This window comes from Pollicipes pollicipes, unplaced genomic scaffold (genome assembly GCF_011947565.3).
Source record: "Pollicipes pollicipes isolate AB1234 unplaced genomic scaffold, Ppol_2.1 Scaffold_7261;HRSCAF=8764_pilon_pilon_pilon, whole genome shotgun sequence".
Lineage (NCBI taxonomy): Eukaryota > Metazoa > Arthropoda > Thecostraca > Pollicipedomorpha > Pollicipedidae > Pollicipes > Pollicipes pollicipes.
In genome coordinates, this window is record NW_023597054.1 from 8,609,413 (window position 1) to 8,625,727 (window position 16,315).

General features: G+C 51.9%; 1 protein-coding gene across 1 annotated transcript in view; it reads left to right on the top strand.

Moving 5' to 3' along the window:
• Window positions 1-15,668, top strand: part of LOC119112008 (uncharacterized) — a 29,055-nt gene extending 13,387 nt beyond the window's left edge. Inside the window, exons 3-4 of the mRNA XM_037235938.1 lie at window positions 13,537-13,722; window positions 14,977-15,668. Of these exons, the coding sequence (XP_037091833.1) occupies window positions 13,537-13,722; window positions 14,977-15,236 (446 nt within the window). The 3' untranslated portion in view covers window positions 15,237-15,668. The remainder of the gene's footprint in view (window positions 1-13,536; window positions 13,723-14,976) is intronic.
• The last annotated feature ends 647 nt before the right edge of the window (window positions 15,669-16,315 follow it).

A 16,315-nucleotide genomic window follows, 5' to 3' on the forward strand; every position in this document is an offset into this window, starting at 1 on the left:
TTCGTCAATAATGTTCGGGAATTCATTTCCTATCAGAGACCTCACACAGAATTGTGCTCCTGACCATTGGCATAGTGTTACCAACGGTCTCTTCCGTGAAAATATACAGGACATTCAAGAAGGATGTGAGGTACTATTAGTGGACACTGACAACGTTCACATTCGGGCTGGGGGTTTCTGTCCATCATATATGAGTGGGTATAACGAGTATGTCTGTGGTGTTCGCACTCCGGTTTAGTGACGTCACGTGTGGGCGGCCCATCCTGCCGTTCGACGTACCGATTACGGCAACCTTGTCTGTGAGTGTGGATGCGCCAAGTCGGCGCGTCGCGCACGTGTCCGGAAAAGAATAGATCGTTTGATTGGTTAAATCGTGTGTGCCAACGAACCAGGGACTTGACATGGCGCGGTCGCCATGTCAAGCGTACCCTTTATCGCCATCAAGTAGTCGTCGAACGGCTCCCCATCTGCGTGCGGTCTTGTGTAGAATTCCTTCCCGTCGAGGATGACGCTTCTTTAGCTCCTGAGGTGCTGCTCCATCTTGTCCAGCATGTCTACTTCAGAGCTGTCGCTCACATCCAGAAAATAGCGCACGACTCGCGTCCATTCATCGTCGAGGAGTGCCAATAGCGCTGCTCGTTGCTCTTTGATGGGGAGGGAGTCGAGGCCTGTGAGAAGACGGTATCTTTTGTGCTTTCTCACGCCAGGTCGAGAACTCTCTCGGGCTAGCGGAGGTGGCTAGCCGCCGTGCTGCGGTGGCTGACGGCGGAAGGCGAAGTCTGCTGGTCGCACTTCCATCTGCCATCGTGTCAAAGGCCGACCGCATCCACCGGGACTTGAACCCAGCCCCGCCGCGTGAGAGCCCGACGCGCTATCCACGAGACTACCAAAGGATTGGCTGATGCCATGTACTTTTCATGTTCATTTCATACCCATTCGGCTTTGACTAGCTTGACTGCAATGCGGTACTTGTGCCGAGAGGTACTTGAGACAAAACATGCAAAACATGCCATTCACATGATATCACCTTGCCGACCGCGATAAAGGAACTGGCGGAATTCTGCGACTTCTGTGCCTCTGTATGGACGACAGACTCAGGGACAGGATCGTAACCGGCATCCGGTGTGAAGAAACGCTGCGACTTCTTCTTGCCGAGTCATCGTTGACGCTGCAGAAGACAATCGGCATCTGTCGAGCGCGTGAAAACGCACTACAGAACAGCGAAGCGCTCCGCGGGAGCCACGCTCGCCCCGTGTCCGCCTACTGCCGTGGCCGGAGCCGGGACAGCAGAGGCAGACGGGATGACCCAGACAATCGTGGAAGACGATCCAGCATGGAAAGACGGGACGCCAACTACAGGCGAGACGACAGCTACAGGCGAGACGACGCCTACAGACGAGACAACCGGTCGCATAGCCGCGAGAGGCAATGCGGCTACTGTGCCGGACCATGGCACCCCAAGGAGCAGCTGGCCTCTTGCCCAGCCAGAAACACGACGTGTAGTGCCTGTAGCATCAAAGGACACTACACATCAGTCTGCAAGCGGGCCAGACGGAGCAACACGTGGTCAGACTGCGGAGAACGATAGACAATGCCCAAGTATCAGCCGGCACAGCACTATCTCTTCATGTCTGATTGCTCGCTTACAAGAAACCCAGCCTCCTACCTCTTCTTTGATGCACTTTAAAGTAGTCCTAGGGTTGCATTCTGTCTAATGCTTGTTGAACAATTCACGAACACTTCGACGTACTCCATGGAAATGATCTTTAGGACCCATTTGAGAATTACACGCGCCATTCAACCTGATAGCGATCTTTGTTTGCGCATCAGCTGTCTCGTTGCCACGTGTATGACAATGGCTTGGGACCCAGACGACGATGATTGTGCTGCCCATTTCAATAAGCTGGTGGACCGGCTCAAGTAAGTGGATCACAATTGGGTTGTCAGATATCGGTTTTCCCAGGGCTGTTACAACGGACAAAGAGTGTGCATATAACACATCTGACGATGCGATTTGTATGCGCATAATCCAGAGCCTGTAATATTGCAAATGCTTCAGCTATAAATATCGAACATCGCCCAGGAAGTTTGAATTTTTGACGTCTTTCACCTTGGACAAAAGCACATCCAACTTCGTCTGTACTCTTTGCTCCATCGGTAGATATAAACTCGTATTCTGCATATCTGTTTCTCAAATCATTAAACTCACTTTGAATTTGCACTTCATCTAGTGTTTCCTTGCTCCTGTTAGTCAACTTTATCAACGTACATTTACGTAATCTCCATGGAGGGACGACGCTACGTTTTGAGGTCGCTTCATCTGGGAAATCGAATCCCGTTTCATGGCACACATCAAGTATTCCCTCATAAAGTGGGAAATCAGAAATCCTTTTCATATATCCGGTCTCCACCTCACGTAACGCAACCTCACTAGCCATAAGTTTTCTGCATGGATGATTCTCTGGACTTAGTATCTTCAGGGAATAACTGAGAGATAAGTATCATCTCCTCAGTCTCAGTAGCGGTGGACCATGCCCCGGGACCGTGTGTCAGCATGTAAGGCGAGTGGGGCGATGACTCATGTCTGAGTGAGGAGAACAATCACGGCTCGGGGCGGCGCGTCACAGTGGCGCCGGCCAGTCGCTCGCAGATCGTGTTGCGGGTATGAGCCTTGGAAGGAGTACAAGAGGTGCTGCTCAGGCGCGTGGGGTGGGTCTCTCCCTGTCGGCGTCGTGTGCGGCAGGTCACCGCTGCGTGTGAGGCAGTCCGACCGAGAATTCCTTTCAGCATCGAATACAGTGTCAAGGGAAGAATGTCTGCTTCGACCAACAGTGGTAAAATAGACGAGGTTCTAAAGGCTCCAGTAGCAATTCTAACGCATTCATTTTGAATAACATCAATCATTTCCACTGCCTTGTCACGGGGCCCGCCAAAAACCTGACATGTGTACTCTAACATCGGTCTTGTCATGGCTTCGTATATTCTCAATAGTGTAGAACGATCTGCGCCCCAGCCTTTTCCAGATAAACACTTTAATATTGATATCCTTTTGACCGCTTTTGTATTGCTGTACTGCATCATCGTGTTTATGCTCAGCCTAGAGTGCAGCATCACTTCCAAAAACTTGACAGTGTCGGTGTATGTTAACGATTGGTATAATCGCTATGCGTGTGTGTATAATAATCGCGGTGCGTATACAAATATAACTACAACAACACGATATTGTTGTAGAAAATGTTTTGTCTTATCTCGAACCCCAGGCTGTCTACGTGGTCTGTGGTACTTCTTCCATTCCTAAATGCACGCTGATATTTAGACAGCATATTGTTCCGCTCAAGAAACCAGGATAACCGTCTGGCGACCATTCGTTCCATTATCTTGCTAAAATATGAAGCTAGTTGAATTGGTCTATATGACTCGGGGTTTTCTCTAGGTTTGCCTTGTTTCAAAATAGAAACAATAATCGAGTAACGGCTGATAAACGGCTGCGGTAGCTGAGGAACCAAGTCGTTCAGTTTAAGGTACGTCAAATTGTCGTTTAGTGGTAAGTATAAAGAACAAACACAAATACGAGAATGTCCCATTGTCACCAAATATGCCACCGCCTGAAAATTAGTATTCAGTGTGACCTGAAAATAAGGTAAGTCGTTGTTGACGTAGATCAATGCTTCGCCTTGTCTACTATGCGCGTGAGAATAAGCGTTATAAAGAGAATATCTGTGAATTTTGAAATTATAGTAGTCAGTAGTGAGGAAGTGGGTCTCTGGGAGGCATACGACACTACGTGGTCTTGCCAGTAGCAATGGTTTTATCCCCACCCACTTTGAAATCACACTTCTACAGTTCCACTGCATAATACTAAAAAGATTTTATTGTTGTCTCAGACTGCAGACTCTGTCCTGTCAAGCACACACGCCGGCAACAGTTCGACATTTGTTGACCCTCTAAACTCAAACATCAGAAAATCTCGTGAGTAGCCTACACCGCGTATCATATCCCCACGCACAAACACACAACCAATGCGCGGCCCGAGCGCCGAAATCCGACAAAAAACCGCCACCAAAAACAGGAAAAGGTAAAATAAATTAAGCAATGAATATGCCAAACATCGGTATGTTTTACTTGTCCTGCAACTGCGAACAACACATCTCAGTACACACACACTTCCCTTCCCCCTGTTCCCCTCCCCAGCCAGCCCCAACCCCGCGGTCGGGACCCGGCGCGCTCTGGCCGGTCGAGTGAAAATGGCAGTGCGTATAAACCCTCCAAAACGGAGGGCGGTTACGCACCGGGCTTATACATCCTCCAAAGCAGAGAGCAGTTACGCGCCGGGCTTATACACCCTCCAAAAATCTTTCAGATGGCTGTACGTGTCAAGCATACGCGGATTGGCAGCCTTGGAGGCAAGAAAGGGTAAATGTGCAGAATCGCGTGCGAAAGTCGGTTCTATGCGTGATAAACATCAAACGATCACTCTGGTGTTGTAGCGAAGCGAACTACGGCAGTGTTTCAACATGTTTCGCTACGCCGTTTGTAAATATAACCAACTCACGACTTGATTGCGACGCGCCAGGCCATGTGTGTCGGGTTGTGCCTGGAAGCCTGCCCAGCCAATAAACTCCCATCACTCTGCACTGAGCATGTATGGAACAAGATTGGCGACGGGGATATTAATTTTGATTTGTTATTTTCACGCCCAATTGCCCGCCATAAGTTTTGAATCCCGCCTGAAAAGGGATAGCATTGCCGACGCTGGAAATGCCGCAGTTTGATGTGACGTGCCCCGATCAGTGGCCTGAATGGCTCCGTCGACTGGAAAACATGTGTCTGGCGATGGGAGTTGAAGATCCTGCCCGGAAAAAGAGCTACTTGCTCCATTTTGTCGGCCCTGCAGTGTTTGATCAGCAAGAAACGCTGCCACAGCCCCGCCTGTCGCGGGAGAGGCCGCAGATGATATCCACGAGAGGATGTGCAGGCAGCTCGGGTCATATCTTGTTCCGCAGAAAAATATAAACGACGAATACGATGTGCGCCGCCAAACAATGCAACTGGAAGGTGAGTCCACTGACGCATTTGTGGCTCGCCTCAGGCACCTTGCCAGTACTTGTGATTTCACTGATTCTGCCTGGGAAATTCGCCAGCAGATGATCATGGGCGTCAGAGATCTCAGGGTGAGGGAATAGGCCCTGCAACAGAAAATGACACTCAAGGAATTGCACCCATTTGCACCAGGCTTGGAGCAAGCCAGAGCCCAAGCCTGTGCCATTGAAGCATGCCATTCGAACAGATTTGCTATGCCACAGGCAAATGTCCAAGCACAAAACATAGTGCGAAAACAAAAGCCCACCCCAAACGTGGCGCAAAAGAAAATACACCGAAGCAACCAGCCCAGTCACAGTGTCTCGAACACAGAAAGATGCACAGGATGCAACAGCCCAAAACATGGCCAGTGGGAGTGCTCCTTTAAATCTCCTGAGAATCAGCAAGTCTCTACAGGAGACAGCAGGAAGTGAGAACCATCTAATCGAGACAACAGTGCAAGTGGATGGAACCCCAGTGCGGTGGGAAGTCTATACTGGTGCAGCAGTGCCAGTGAAGTCGGAACAGCTCTTCCGTAAGCTGTGGCCAAACAGGAAATTGGAGGAATCTAGACAGAGGCTGAAAACCTACACAGGTGAGCGCACCTCTGTGGTAGGGGAAGTCAAGGTGATTGTGCAAGAAAGTTACACAAGAGTCCAGCTACCCTTGATTGTAGTGCGTGGACCCAGCATGTCCCTACTGGGTATAAATTGACTCCCCAAGGTGAAACTCAACTGGCGTGCAGTCTTCCACGTAAAGGCCTCGCTGGAGGAAACAGCACAAAAGATGCTGAAAAAGTTCCCAAATCTGACGAAGCCCGAGTTGGGGAGAGCCAACATTGAAGCCCACCTGGAGATAAATTTCAATGTCAAACCGGTGTTCCGCAAACCGCGATCAGTGCCCCTGGCTCTGCAACCACTGGTGGAAGAGGAGCTGGATCGTCAAATCGAAGCCAGAATCCTGAAGCCCTGCAAGTCAGCACAGTGGGCTGCACCCCTGGTGACAGTGTTGAAGCGGGATGGCAAAGTGAGACTCTGCGGTAGCTACAACCTAACCGTAAACAGAGTCAGTCACTTGGAGCAATATCCACTGCCCAAAGTGGAGGAGCTTCTCACCCAACTTGCTGGAGGTCAAAAGTTCACAATAATCGACCTGGAACGGGCATACTTGCAGATTCCGTTGTCAGAGTCAAGCCAAGTCTACACAGTCGTCAACACGGACAAAGATCTTTTTAAAGCGACCAGGCTGGTGTATTGAGTTAGCAGTGGTCCTGCTATCTTCCCGCGCCACATCGAAACCCTGCTAGCTGGCATCCCAAACACCATGATGTTTCTTGATGACATTTGTGTCACAGGCCCGAACGACGCTGCACATCTCGCTAACCTGGAGGACGTACTGAGATGACTGGATCAGGAGAACCTGAGAATCAACCCAAGAAAGTGCCGGTGGTGCCTGCTAGAGGTGTCCTACCTCGGGGTGCGGATCGACAAGGAAGGTCTGCACCCAACAGAACAGAAGGCAGCAGCCGTGCGAGACGCCCCACATCCTGAAAACGTCGGACAACTGGGAACGTATCTCGGCATGCTGAACCACTACAGCCGCTTCTGCCGGAAGCTGAGTGCGGTTGCTGCACCGTTGTATGCACTCCTGAGGAAGGACGTGGAGTGGCGATGGAGCGCAGAGCAGCGGGACGCCTTCAGGGCGACGAAGGTTCTTCTCTCAGAGGTTCCCTGTCTTGCACACTTCGACGGTAATGCGCCAGTCATCGTGTCAGCAGATGCCAGCTCCTATGGCCTAGGAGCTGTGTTGTCTCAGATGACACCAGAAGGAGAACACCCAATCGCCTTCGCCTCCCGCACTCTAAACCAAGTTGAAAAGAGCTACAGTCAGATCGACCGTGAAGGTCTGGCTCTGGTTTTCGCCGTCAAGCCGTTCCACAGCTTCGTGTATGGAAGACCCTTCACGCTCAGAACCGACCACAAGCCGCTCCTGGGGCTCCTCAAGAAAACCAAGACCTGCCAGAAGCCGTCCCACCACGCATGGTGAGATCGAAGGTCACGCTGGACGCCTACCAGTACCAGCTGGTACACGTCCCCGGCAATACAGAACAGCATGCAGCAGCAGACGCCCTCAGCCGCCTGCCAACCTCTGAAACGGTGGCAGAGGCTGCAGTAGCTCCGCTCATGGAAGTCATCCAGATGCTTGAAGCTGCTAATGGCCTGGTATCTGTGGACGCTGTTCGAGAATGGACCAGGAGAGATGCCGTTCTCTCTGAAGGTCTGCGCTACACCCGGTGCGGATGGCCCAAGTCGTCAGAGGTGCCGCCAGCTCTCTTGCCGTACCAGTGCTGAAATGCCGAACTGAGTATCCAGGGCGGTTGCTTGCTCTGGGGATACCGAGTGGTGATGCCACCACGGTGCCGCCAAAGGGCACTCAAGCCCCTTCATGAAGGGCGTCCCGGCACTTGCTCTACGAAATGTCGTGCCCACATTCAGTTCTGATGGCCTGGGATGTACTCAGACATGGCCGAGCTCACCAAAGTCTGTGATGCATGCCAGCTACACCAGAAAGCATCGCCTAAAGTGTCCTCTCAGTCATGGAGGTACCCAGACGCTCCGTGGGACAGAGTACATGTATGCTACGCTGGCCCTGTAGAAGGCCAGTTGCTCCTGATCGTGGTGTATCCGTATAGCAAATGGCCAGACGTCTGGATAACCAACGACGTCAGCGCAAGAACGACCGTAGACCACCTACGAATCACCTCCGCCACACATGGGATACCCTTAGTGATCGTGAGCGACAGCGGTGGCTGCTTCACCAGTAAAGAGTCCAGCGACTTCACAAGCGCCAACGGCATCCGCCATGTCTTCACCCCTCCGCTTTACCCTGCGTCTAATGGTCAAGCGGAAAACATGGTGGAGCTCGTGAAAACCGGAATCAAGAAGCGACGCCCCGCTCCTGTGCTCAGCCCGAGCAGAGATGCTGTTCAAACGCGTTCCAAGAACGCGCCTGACGCAGCTCCACCCGTCGGAGGAAAGGCAGTACCGCAGCAGCACAGCGAGTGGTTCTGTCAACAGATCATTCCGCACGGGAGACCCAGTCTTCAGCACTGAAGTGACTGGTTCGGCCTATAAGTGGCTCCCAGGAACCGTGCTAGATGTCTGCGGACCATCTTGCCAGGTTCTGTTGCAAGATGGCTGTCAGTTGCGTCGCCACTTCGATCACATCCGTCCCTGTTATACGTCTGGAGAGGATGGACTGCTCGAAACAGAGAAGCACTTCGCACCCGGTAGCCAAACGTCACAGCCGTTCGAGGCTGCGCCCAGGAACGTGACGACACCACAGCCGACTGACAGCAAGCCAGCGATGTTCGCTGCGTCCGCGGAAGCTGTCAACCAGCCAGCGACGTCCGCTTCATTCGCGGAAGCTGAAACCAGCCTCCCGCAGCCCAGTGGCGCGTGAACGACGGAAACAGCCGGTCTGGTTCCGCCACCTGCTCGTCCGGTACGCATCCAGCGCACGCCAGAGCGCCTGGACTTATAGTATGTGCCGTTAAGCTAGTTTTTAGCAAGAAGGGAGGAGTTCTGGTACTGTAGCGCAGCGAATTACGGCGGTGTTTCAACATGTTCCGCTGCGCCGTTTGGAAATATAACCAACTCACGAGTGGATTGCAACGCGCCAAGCCACGTGTATCGCATTGTGCCTGAAGGCCTGCCCGGCCAATAAACTCCCATCGTTCCGCACTGAGCGTGTATACAACAATCAGGAAACCCGTCAACTCAGTGAATCATTTATATTCCGATCACAAATTTTCGGACGCTGGGTCCGCATCTCCAGTGGATGGATGGTTGGAGTGCTGGTCTCTCACGCGGTAAGGCCGGGTTCGAATCTCGACGGTAGCCGCTGCTAAGTGGGTGGCTTCGTGGTCTACCGGCGCGGCGTGATGATGCCGACTCGCTCCACTTCTAAGCGGAATAAATTCTAAAAAGGGGCTTTTCATATCAGACAGCACCGTAGTTTCTAATGCTAGGGGGAGGGATTCCACACCCTACAGAGATATTGAGGGTCCCGTGAAGGTTCACGGTAAATCTAACTGAGTGTGACACACTGAATAGCCAATGGAAATGACGCATACGACGGCAGAGGCATGCAGAATTACGTTCGGCAATTGCGCGTAAAAATTCATCGGCGCGTATTGGACTGCTGCTCAAAGGAGAAGGCACCAAGGCCAATAGGGAAGGAACCTGAGCAGTCATGGGTGCCGCAGGAGACCAACACAGTGGCTTCCGTCAACAAGTATAGGGTCCTCAGAGCAAGCAAAAAGAGCTCAAGGCCAACGTGGTGGGAACCTAAACGATCGGTAGTGCCTCGACAGGCTGACCTATGAAGCCCCGGTCATAGCACAGGACCCTCCGAGGAAAGGGAAATTATTCAAGACTATTACTGAATACCCCTGTGCAATCATGAGTGCACGGGCAGGTTAACGACACGAGTCTCGATAGGAGTGAAAAGTCAGCCGCAAATGAGACCAAAGGGAAGTAGCCCTCGAACGGAATAGAAGGCCCCTGAGCATCGAGCGTCCCCGTGCCTTACCTTATAAGAGCCCTAGCAACGGCAGAGGGCCCTTCAAGCAAGAAGAAAGTACCTAAGACTTATATGAAGGACCCCTGAGCAACTGAATGTACTCTGGAATATGCGGCATCGGAAAAGTGTATGTAGCCTTTCGGGTGAATGGGTAGAATCCGTGGAGGAAAACCCGATTGATCAACAGTGGTCAACATGGAGGCAGATAGCGTCCCAACAGCACATTGGGCCCTAAGAAAGAATGGGAAGAGATCGAGGGTAACGTGGAAAGCTCCTTAGCGATTTGATTGACGCAGCAAGTGGACTTATAGGGACAGGCGACCAACAGCGTAATGCCTCTAGACAGCGTAATCAGCCCCAAAATTTCCCCCAAGTAACACTCTCTCAATCAGCGAATAAGGAACTTCGTTTGCTTATGAACTTTTTACTTTTGCTAGCAATGGTTCTTGGTCATCTGTAGGCCCAAATGCATCCAGTTTTGTTGCGCTTTTGTTTTAAGGAAACTGCGTCCGTCCAGCCGGTTATGGGCCCCTTCGGAGCCCTTAGGTTTCCTCGGCATGGTCCATGGGACATGAACCTGTGCCCCCATCCCCACCCTCCGCACCCGCCACCGGCCCGAGCAGCTGAATAAATAGGGCCCGCTAAGAACATACGGCCATCCATTCAAATAAGAAATACTCACGACGCAATGTGTAGCGCTCTGAACGATCGAGTGCGCCAAAGCAGGTTAGCATATATGGCCCCGTCAAGAGCTTGGAGCCCTCCATTCAAATAGTAAGTATTCAAGACCCAATGTAGAGGGCCCCTGAATGATCGAGTGTGCCCGAGCAGGTTAACAGATAAGGCTCCCAAAAAGAGCATAGGACCCTCCATTCAAATGGGAGGTATTCAAGACCCACTGCAGAGAACCTTTGAATGATCCAGTCTGTCAGGGCAAGCAAACATATATATGGCCCGGTCAAAAGCGTAGCGCTCTCCATTCAAAAAGGAAACACCCAAGATCCAAATGTAGAGGGCCCCCGAATGCTCGAGTGTGCCCGAGCAGGTTAACAAATAAGGCTTCCAACAAGAGCGTAAGGCCCTCCATACGAATGGGAAGCACTGAAGATCTTAAGTAAATGGCCCCAGAATGGTGTAATGCGCCCGAGTAACGTATCATAAAGAGACCGACAAGAGCGCAGGGCCCTTCATTCAAATAAGAAGAACTCAAAACCCAGTGCGGAGGGCCCCGAAAAATGGAGTATACCCGAGCAGATTAGCATATGACCCAGGCAGGAGTGTAGGGCCCTAAATTAAAACACCAAGACCCAATATATAGGGCCCCTGAAAAATCCAATGTGGCCGAACAGGCGGACAGGGGGGTTCCCCGACAAGTGCGTAGGTTCCTCCATACAGATGGGAAATACCCAAGACACAATGTGGATATTATATTCCTGGATATTCGCGTGTGCCCGAGCAGGTTAACAGCTGGGGCTCCGGCAAGAGCGTAGGGCCTTCCGTTCAAATGTGAATTACTCGCGGCACGATGTAGAAGGCCCCGAATAACCGAGTGCGCCATAGCAGGTTAACAGATCGGGCCCCCAAAAAGAGCGGAGGGCACTCCATTAGAAAAGGAAGTACCCAAAACAAGACGTAGAGGTCGCCCACGATCGAATGGGCCCGAGCATCTTATCAGATTGGGGCCCCGACAGGAGCTTAAGGCCCTCCATTCAAATAAGAAATACTTAAAACCCCATGCGGAGGGCCCCGAAAGATGGAGTGTGTCTGAACAGGTTATCAGATGACCCCGATACGGGCAGAGGGCCCTAAATTCAAACACTGAGAACCGATGTGCAGGGTCCACCAGCAGTCCAGTGTGGGCGAGGAGGCGAACAGAGGGGGCCCCGGACAATTGCGTAGGGCCCCATTCAAATAGCACGTGCCCAAGGCCAATATAGAGGCCCCCCTGAACGATCGAATGTGCCCGAGCAGTTATCAGATGGCCTTTCCCCCCATTCCCACAAAAGCGTGGGCTCCCCATTCAGAAAAGAAGTACCAAAAACCTAGTGTAGACGGTCCCCCAGCGACTGAGTGTGCCCAAGCATGCTATTAGATGGGCCCCCGATAAGGGTGTGGGGCCCTAAGCAAGTGACAGAGAATTGGAAACGTCCTAGACCAATGTGGAGGACCCATGGGCATATTGCAAGTGTGTCGGTAGGTTAACCGATACCCACGTAAAGGGCCCCTGGGCAACCGAGAGTACCCCGGCAGGTTAAGGTATGGGACTCTGGCTACCGCTCACAGAGCCTTTCTGGCGAATGGAAATAATCCGTGGAAGGGCCCGTGATTGACAAGAGTCCCCCGGTACGCTAACAGGAAGGGCCCCAACAACAGCGCAGGGCCCTTTGAGCAAATGCAAAGAAATAAAGGATAACGTGGAATGCTCCTAAACGACCGAAATGGACCTGCAAGGGACATGTAGGTCACCGGAAACAGCATGGGGTCCTAGACGGTGTAATGGGGCTCAAAATTTCCAGTTCACAACTTTTCCAATCACTGAGTAATTTTTGGGACTTCTCATAGGCCCTTCACTTTTGCTTACAACTGTTCTTGGTCGCCTGAAAGTCCAGAGATATCCAGTTGTGTTGCGTTTTGTGTTTAAAAAAAAACTGCACCTCTTCGGCCGGCTATCGGCCGCCCGGAGCCAATGGGCCCCCTCGTGGCCCAAGGGGGGGGGGGGGCATGCCCGTGGCCACGCTCTCTGGATCCGCACCTGCTTTTTACCGTACTGTTGTGTACGCGGTTAGCTGTCCTCTGTCCTGCCAAAGTGATCATCGTCTTGGTGGCACAGTGGTTCAGCGCGCCTGCGTTGTGAGCGTGTACGCATCTCGCATTGGGTTCGCATCCCAAGAGCGGCGACATTTATTTTGTAAGAAGACCTTTTATTTTCGCGTCTCTTGTCAAAGCTACGTGGTCACGTGACCCGGCCAATCACAGGCCGGGGAGTAGGTCACGCCCGGGTTCGGGTTCGGCGGTGGGTCAGTGGTGGTCCGGGCGGCGCCGGGGAAGGTTAGTCAGCTCTCGTTGATATTCACGACGTGGCTGGCTCCTTTCCCTCCGCTCCCTTTGACTGCCACCCCGGTCATTCCACCATCAGCTCTCGTTGATATTCACGACGTAGCTGGCTCATCTCCCTCTGTTCCCTTTGACTTCAACTCCGGTTCTTCTACCCTCCGCTGTCGTTGATATACACGACGTCAGTGTGTCCTTGTCAACATTGTTATTCACGATGTGGACACTTCTTTAGTGGCCGTTGCTGTTACTGACGACTGCTACCTCACCCGGGGATTATAGCCGCCGTGTACCCGTATCAAACATGGTCTAAGCGATGTACGAAGTCAGGATGACTTCATGCCTATATGCTCCTGTGATTAATATACCCAATTTTGGTTAAACGCCTTTGGTCCACTAGGGATTAAATCGAGCCCGCCCAACATAACAGTACGTTTTGGGGAATACTTTTGTTATTTTCCACTTTTTTGCCCATCCCCCGAACTCAGTTTGCCCTTGATGTCGGACTGTCGTGATGTCGGACTGTCTTGGAGTCACAGCCTTCAGACTCTGCTCCAGATCAAGGCGTGGCTGGAGATGTCTCCTCCTCAGGACCTTCTAGCCAGAGCGCAGCTGGAGATACCCGCCCCGTCTCCTCCGCAGGCAGCTCCAGGCAGGGTGTGGTTGCAAAGGCGCGCCCCGTCTCCTCAGGATCTTCTATCCAGAGCGCAGCTGGAGATGATAGAAATTCTAGCCAGGGTGAGGCCGAGGAGGGCCGCCAGGTCCCTTTCGCTGGCAGTTCCGAACAGGTCTCTTTTGGTGCTGGTTCTGTCTATGTCACAGATCGAGGAATGCGGAGACGACTGGGGCATGTCGCCGAACTGGAACATCTGAAGGAACCTGCCAAGATCACCAAGAACAAGGGTCGGCCACGCGGAAGTACGGCAATCAACGTCATCGGACTGCCAAAACTGAAACTGAGAACTATGAAGACCTTCCCAGATCTGCTTTTCCACGAAAAGCAGAATGGTAAGTTACGCAGTTTCGCTGTTGATGGCTCATCGCACTTGCGATAGTTGCGATGCGACGACTTACAATTGGGATATTATATGTCAAGTGATGGTTTACACCTCTATTTCGCTTTCCCGCCCTCACTCTCTCACGTTCTCGCCCTCGTTCTCTCGCCCTCGCGGCCTCGCCCTCGCTCTATGGCTTTATCGCTCTCTATCGCCCTATCGCTCTCTACTGCTTTCTATCGCTCTATTGCTCTTTCGCCTTCTCTCTATCGCTCTATTGCTCTTTCGCCTTCTCTCTATCGCTCTATTGCTCTTTCGCCTTCTCTCTATCGCTCTATTGCTCTTTCGCCTTCTCTCTATCGCTCTATTGCTCTTTCGCCTTCTCTCTCTCTCCCTCTCTCTCTCTCTCTCTCTCTCTCTCTCTCTCTCTCTCTCTCTCTCTCTCTCTCTCTCTCTCTCTCTCTCTCTCTCTCTCTCTCTCTCTCTCTCTCTCTCTCTCTCTCTCTCTCTCTCTCTCTCTCTCTCTCTCTCTCTCTCTCTCTCTCTCTCACCCCTCTCTTTCTCTCTCTGCTTGTCAACAGTGAGTGTATTACCAACATTACATGCCGATCTGTGGCTTCGAGTTGACCGGCACTCGCCTGCGAGCTTAAAACATAGCTGCGCTTTCTTCAGCGTATAAGGATTTGTTCTCCGGGACCTACAGCGGACAGAAACGTGCGACGAAGGACCTGGTGAAGGCGTCTGCAAATTGTCATGTCATCCCGACACCGTCCGGCACGAAGGCCCATTGATTCGATGGGAAACGACCCATGTCACGATTCCCACGCATGCAATACGCTTTGGCTTCAAACCAGAAATATTGAGCCGTGAAGAACATAGAGGTCACGACGTGGTGCACTGTAACCGGCAATGAGATGAAACACAGTCGCACTTTTCGTCATGCTTTGGGCACCATGTACTAAAAATATGCACAGGTCCGAGGTCCCACATGTTGTCGATGATAATTTTCCGGCGCCATGCCCAAGGGCAGCCTATTTTGAAGCGATTGAAACAGGAGCCCGCGCATGCTACATGTCAGTGCACTGTTACCTGCAAAGAATCAGAGATTAATGCTGCAACGCAGTGAGTAAATCTAGTTGCACAATTTTACATGGGTTACTTGCTTCGTTTGTTTTAGTCTTTGTGTCATCTCATCCACCGTAACGTTCACTTCTATCATCTGGCGCCTTCCATGGTGCAAAATTCATCTTACCGGCTCTTGTTGCAGTCATGCTACGCTGGATTCTCAAGAACCCATCGAAGGAAGGCCTGTTCGGTGAAGGGGGCGTACGGGCCTGGGATGTCATCCACCTCGGCAGGCTGAAAGCGAATCCAGATGTGCTGCTATCTCTGGGACATCGCTTCACCCGATCTGAGTGGAAGATGCTCCTGGCTGGGGTGGACCAGTTTGATGAAGAACGTGATTGGTTGTGTGGTTGTGGGGAGGACCACCTGGTTGGTGCCCCGTGCAATGTGGTGTGTGCGTGAAATGTGGTTCAGCACGTGCTGTTCTGTTAGTTATGTTAGGGGTATGGGTGCACGTCTAGGTTCACTGTGCAAGTAGCGGTAGTTTCCCCCAAAGCATAGGTTGCCTTGAGTGGCAAGTGAAAAGTTCAGCCGTCTTATTTTGGAGTCAGAGAATTGCTACATTGTTTTAAGCTGGCCATATCAGATGCAGTGTGATAACGACCTGCCCTAGCCGTCGGTAGGTTGTCATGGATCTGCGAATGCCATGGCAGCATGGGTGCGTTTGTGTTTGGGGGCAGCATATTGGTTAATTATGCGTAGGTGTACATAGTTACGTAATAGCGGGTCGATGAACAGTTACTTTCTTTTGGCACCAAACATGATGTAGTTGCGTTCGGATGTTGTGTCATGTCGTTGTCCCTGACTTGCTGTGACACGGCTGACCAGCGGCGATGGATGGGTTGCTTTAGCGGACATTTCCGTTTAATATACATATGCGTCTTATACCTTATGCTTTACATATGCGTTTTATGAATTATGATTTACATATGCCTTTTATATATTACATTTTATACACGTATGCAATATATGATGTGCAATAGATGTCTGTTGTGTCCAGATTGTCATCCTACGATGAAGCACAGCCGTTTTCTGGTAACCACAACATTGGCATCCAGATAGACGCGATGCATTCAGACGACAGATGACTCGGCTAGCTGTTGTGGCTGCAAGCCTAAGAGGAGCTACTGTTGGGCACTGTGGGACACTGACCGCCACAAGGGCTTCTCGTCGCAGGGGTCCAGACCAATGCAATCCTCGGGCTCGGCTTCGTCCATGCTTGGGAAGCGGGCTCTCAGGGCCCAGACCGGCACGAAAACGACTGCTCGGTGTTGGTGATGTCCTCCCGAAATAGGGGCCCACATTGCCCTAGGGGTCCCCAATCGGTGGGAGAGACGTCGTGACTGATATTTGAGGTCACGGCGCTACCAGCGGTGGGTCGTAACATACAGCCAGCGCTTCGGCCCTTCTGTCTTCCGCCCAGGCCCTTGAGCTTTGGTCCCAAGGTCTTCGGATCCCCTCAAACACGGCTCTTGACGGCC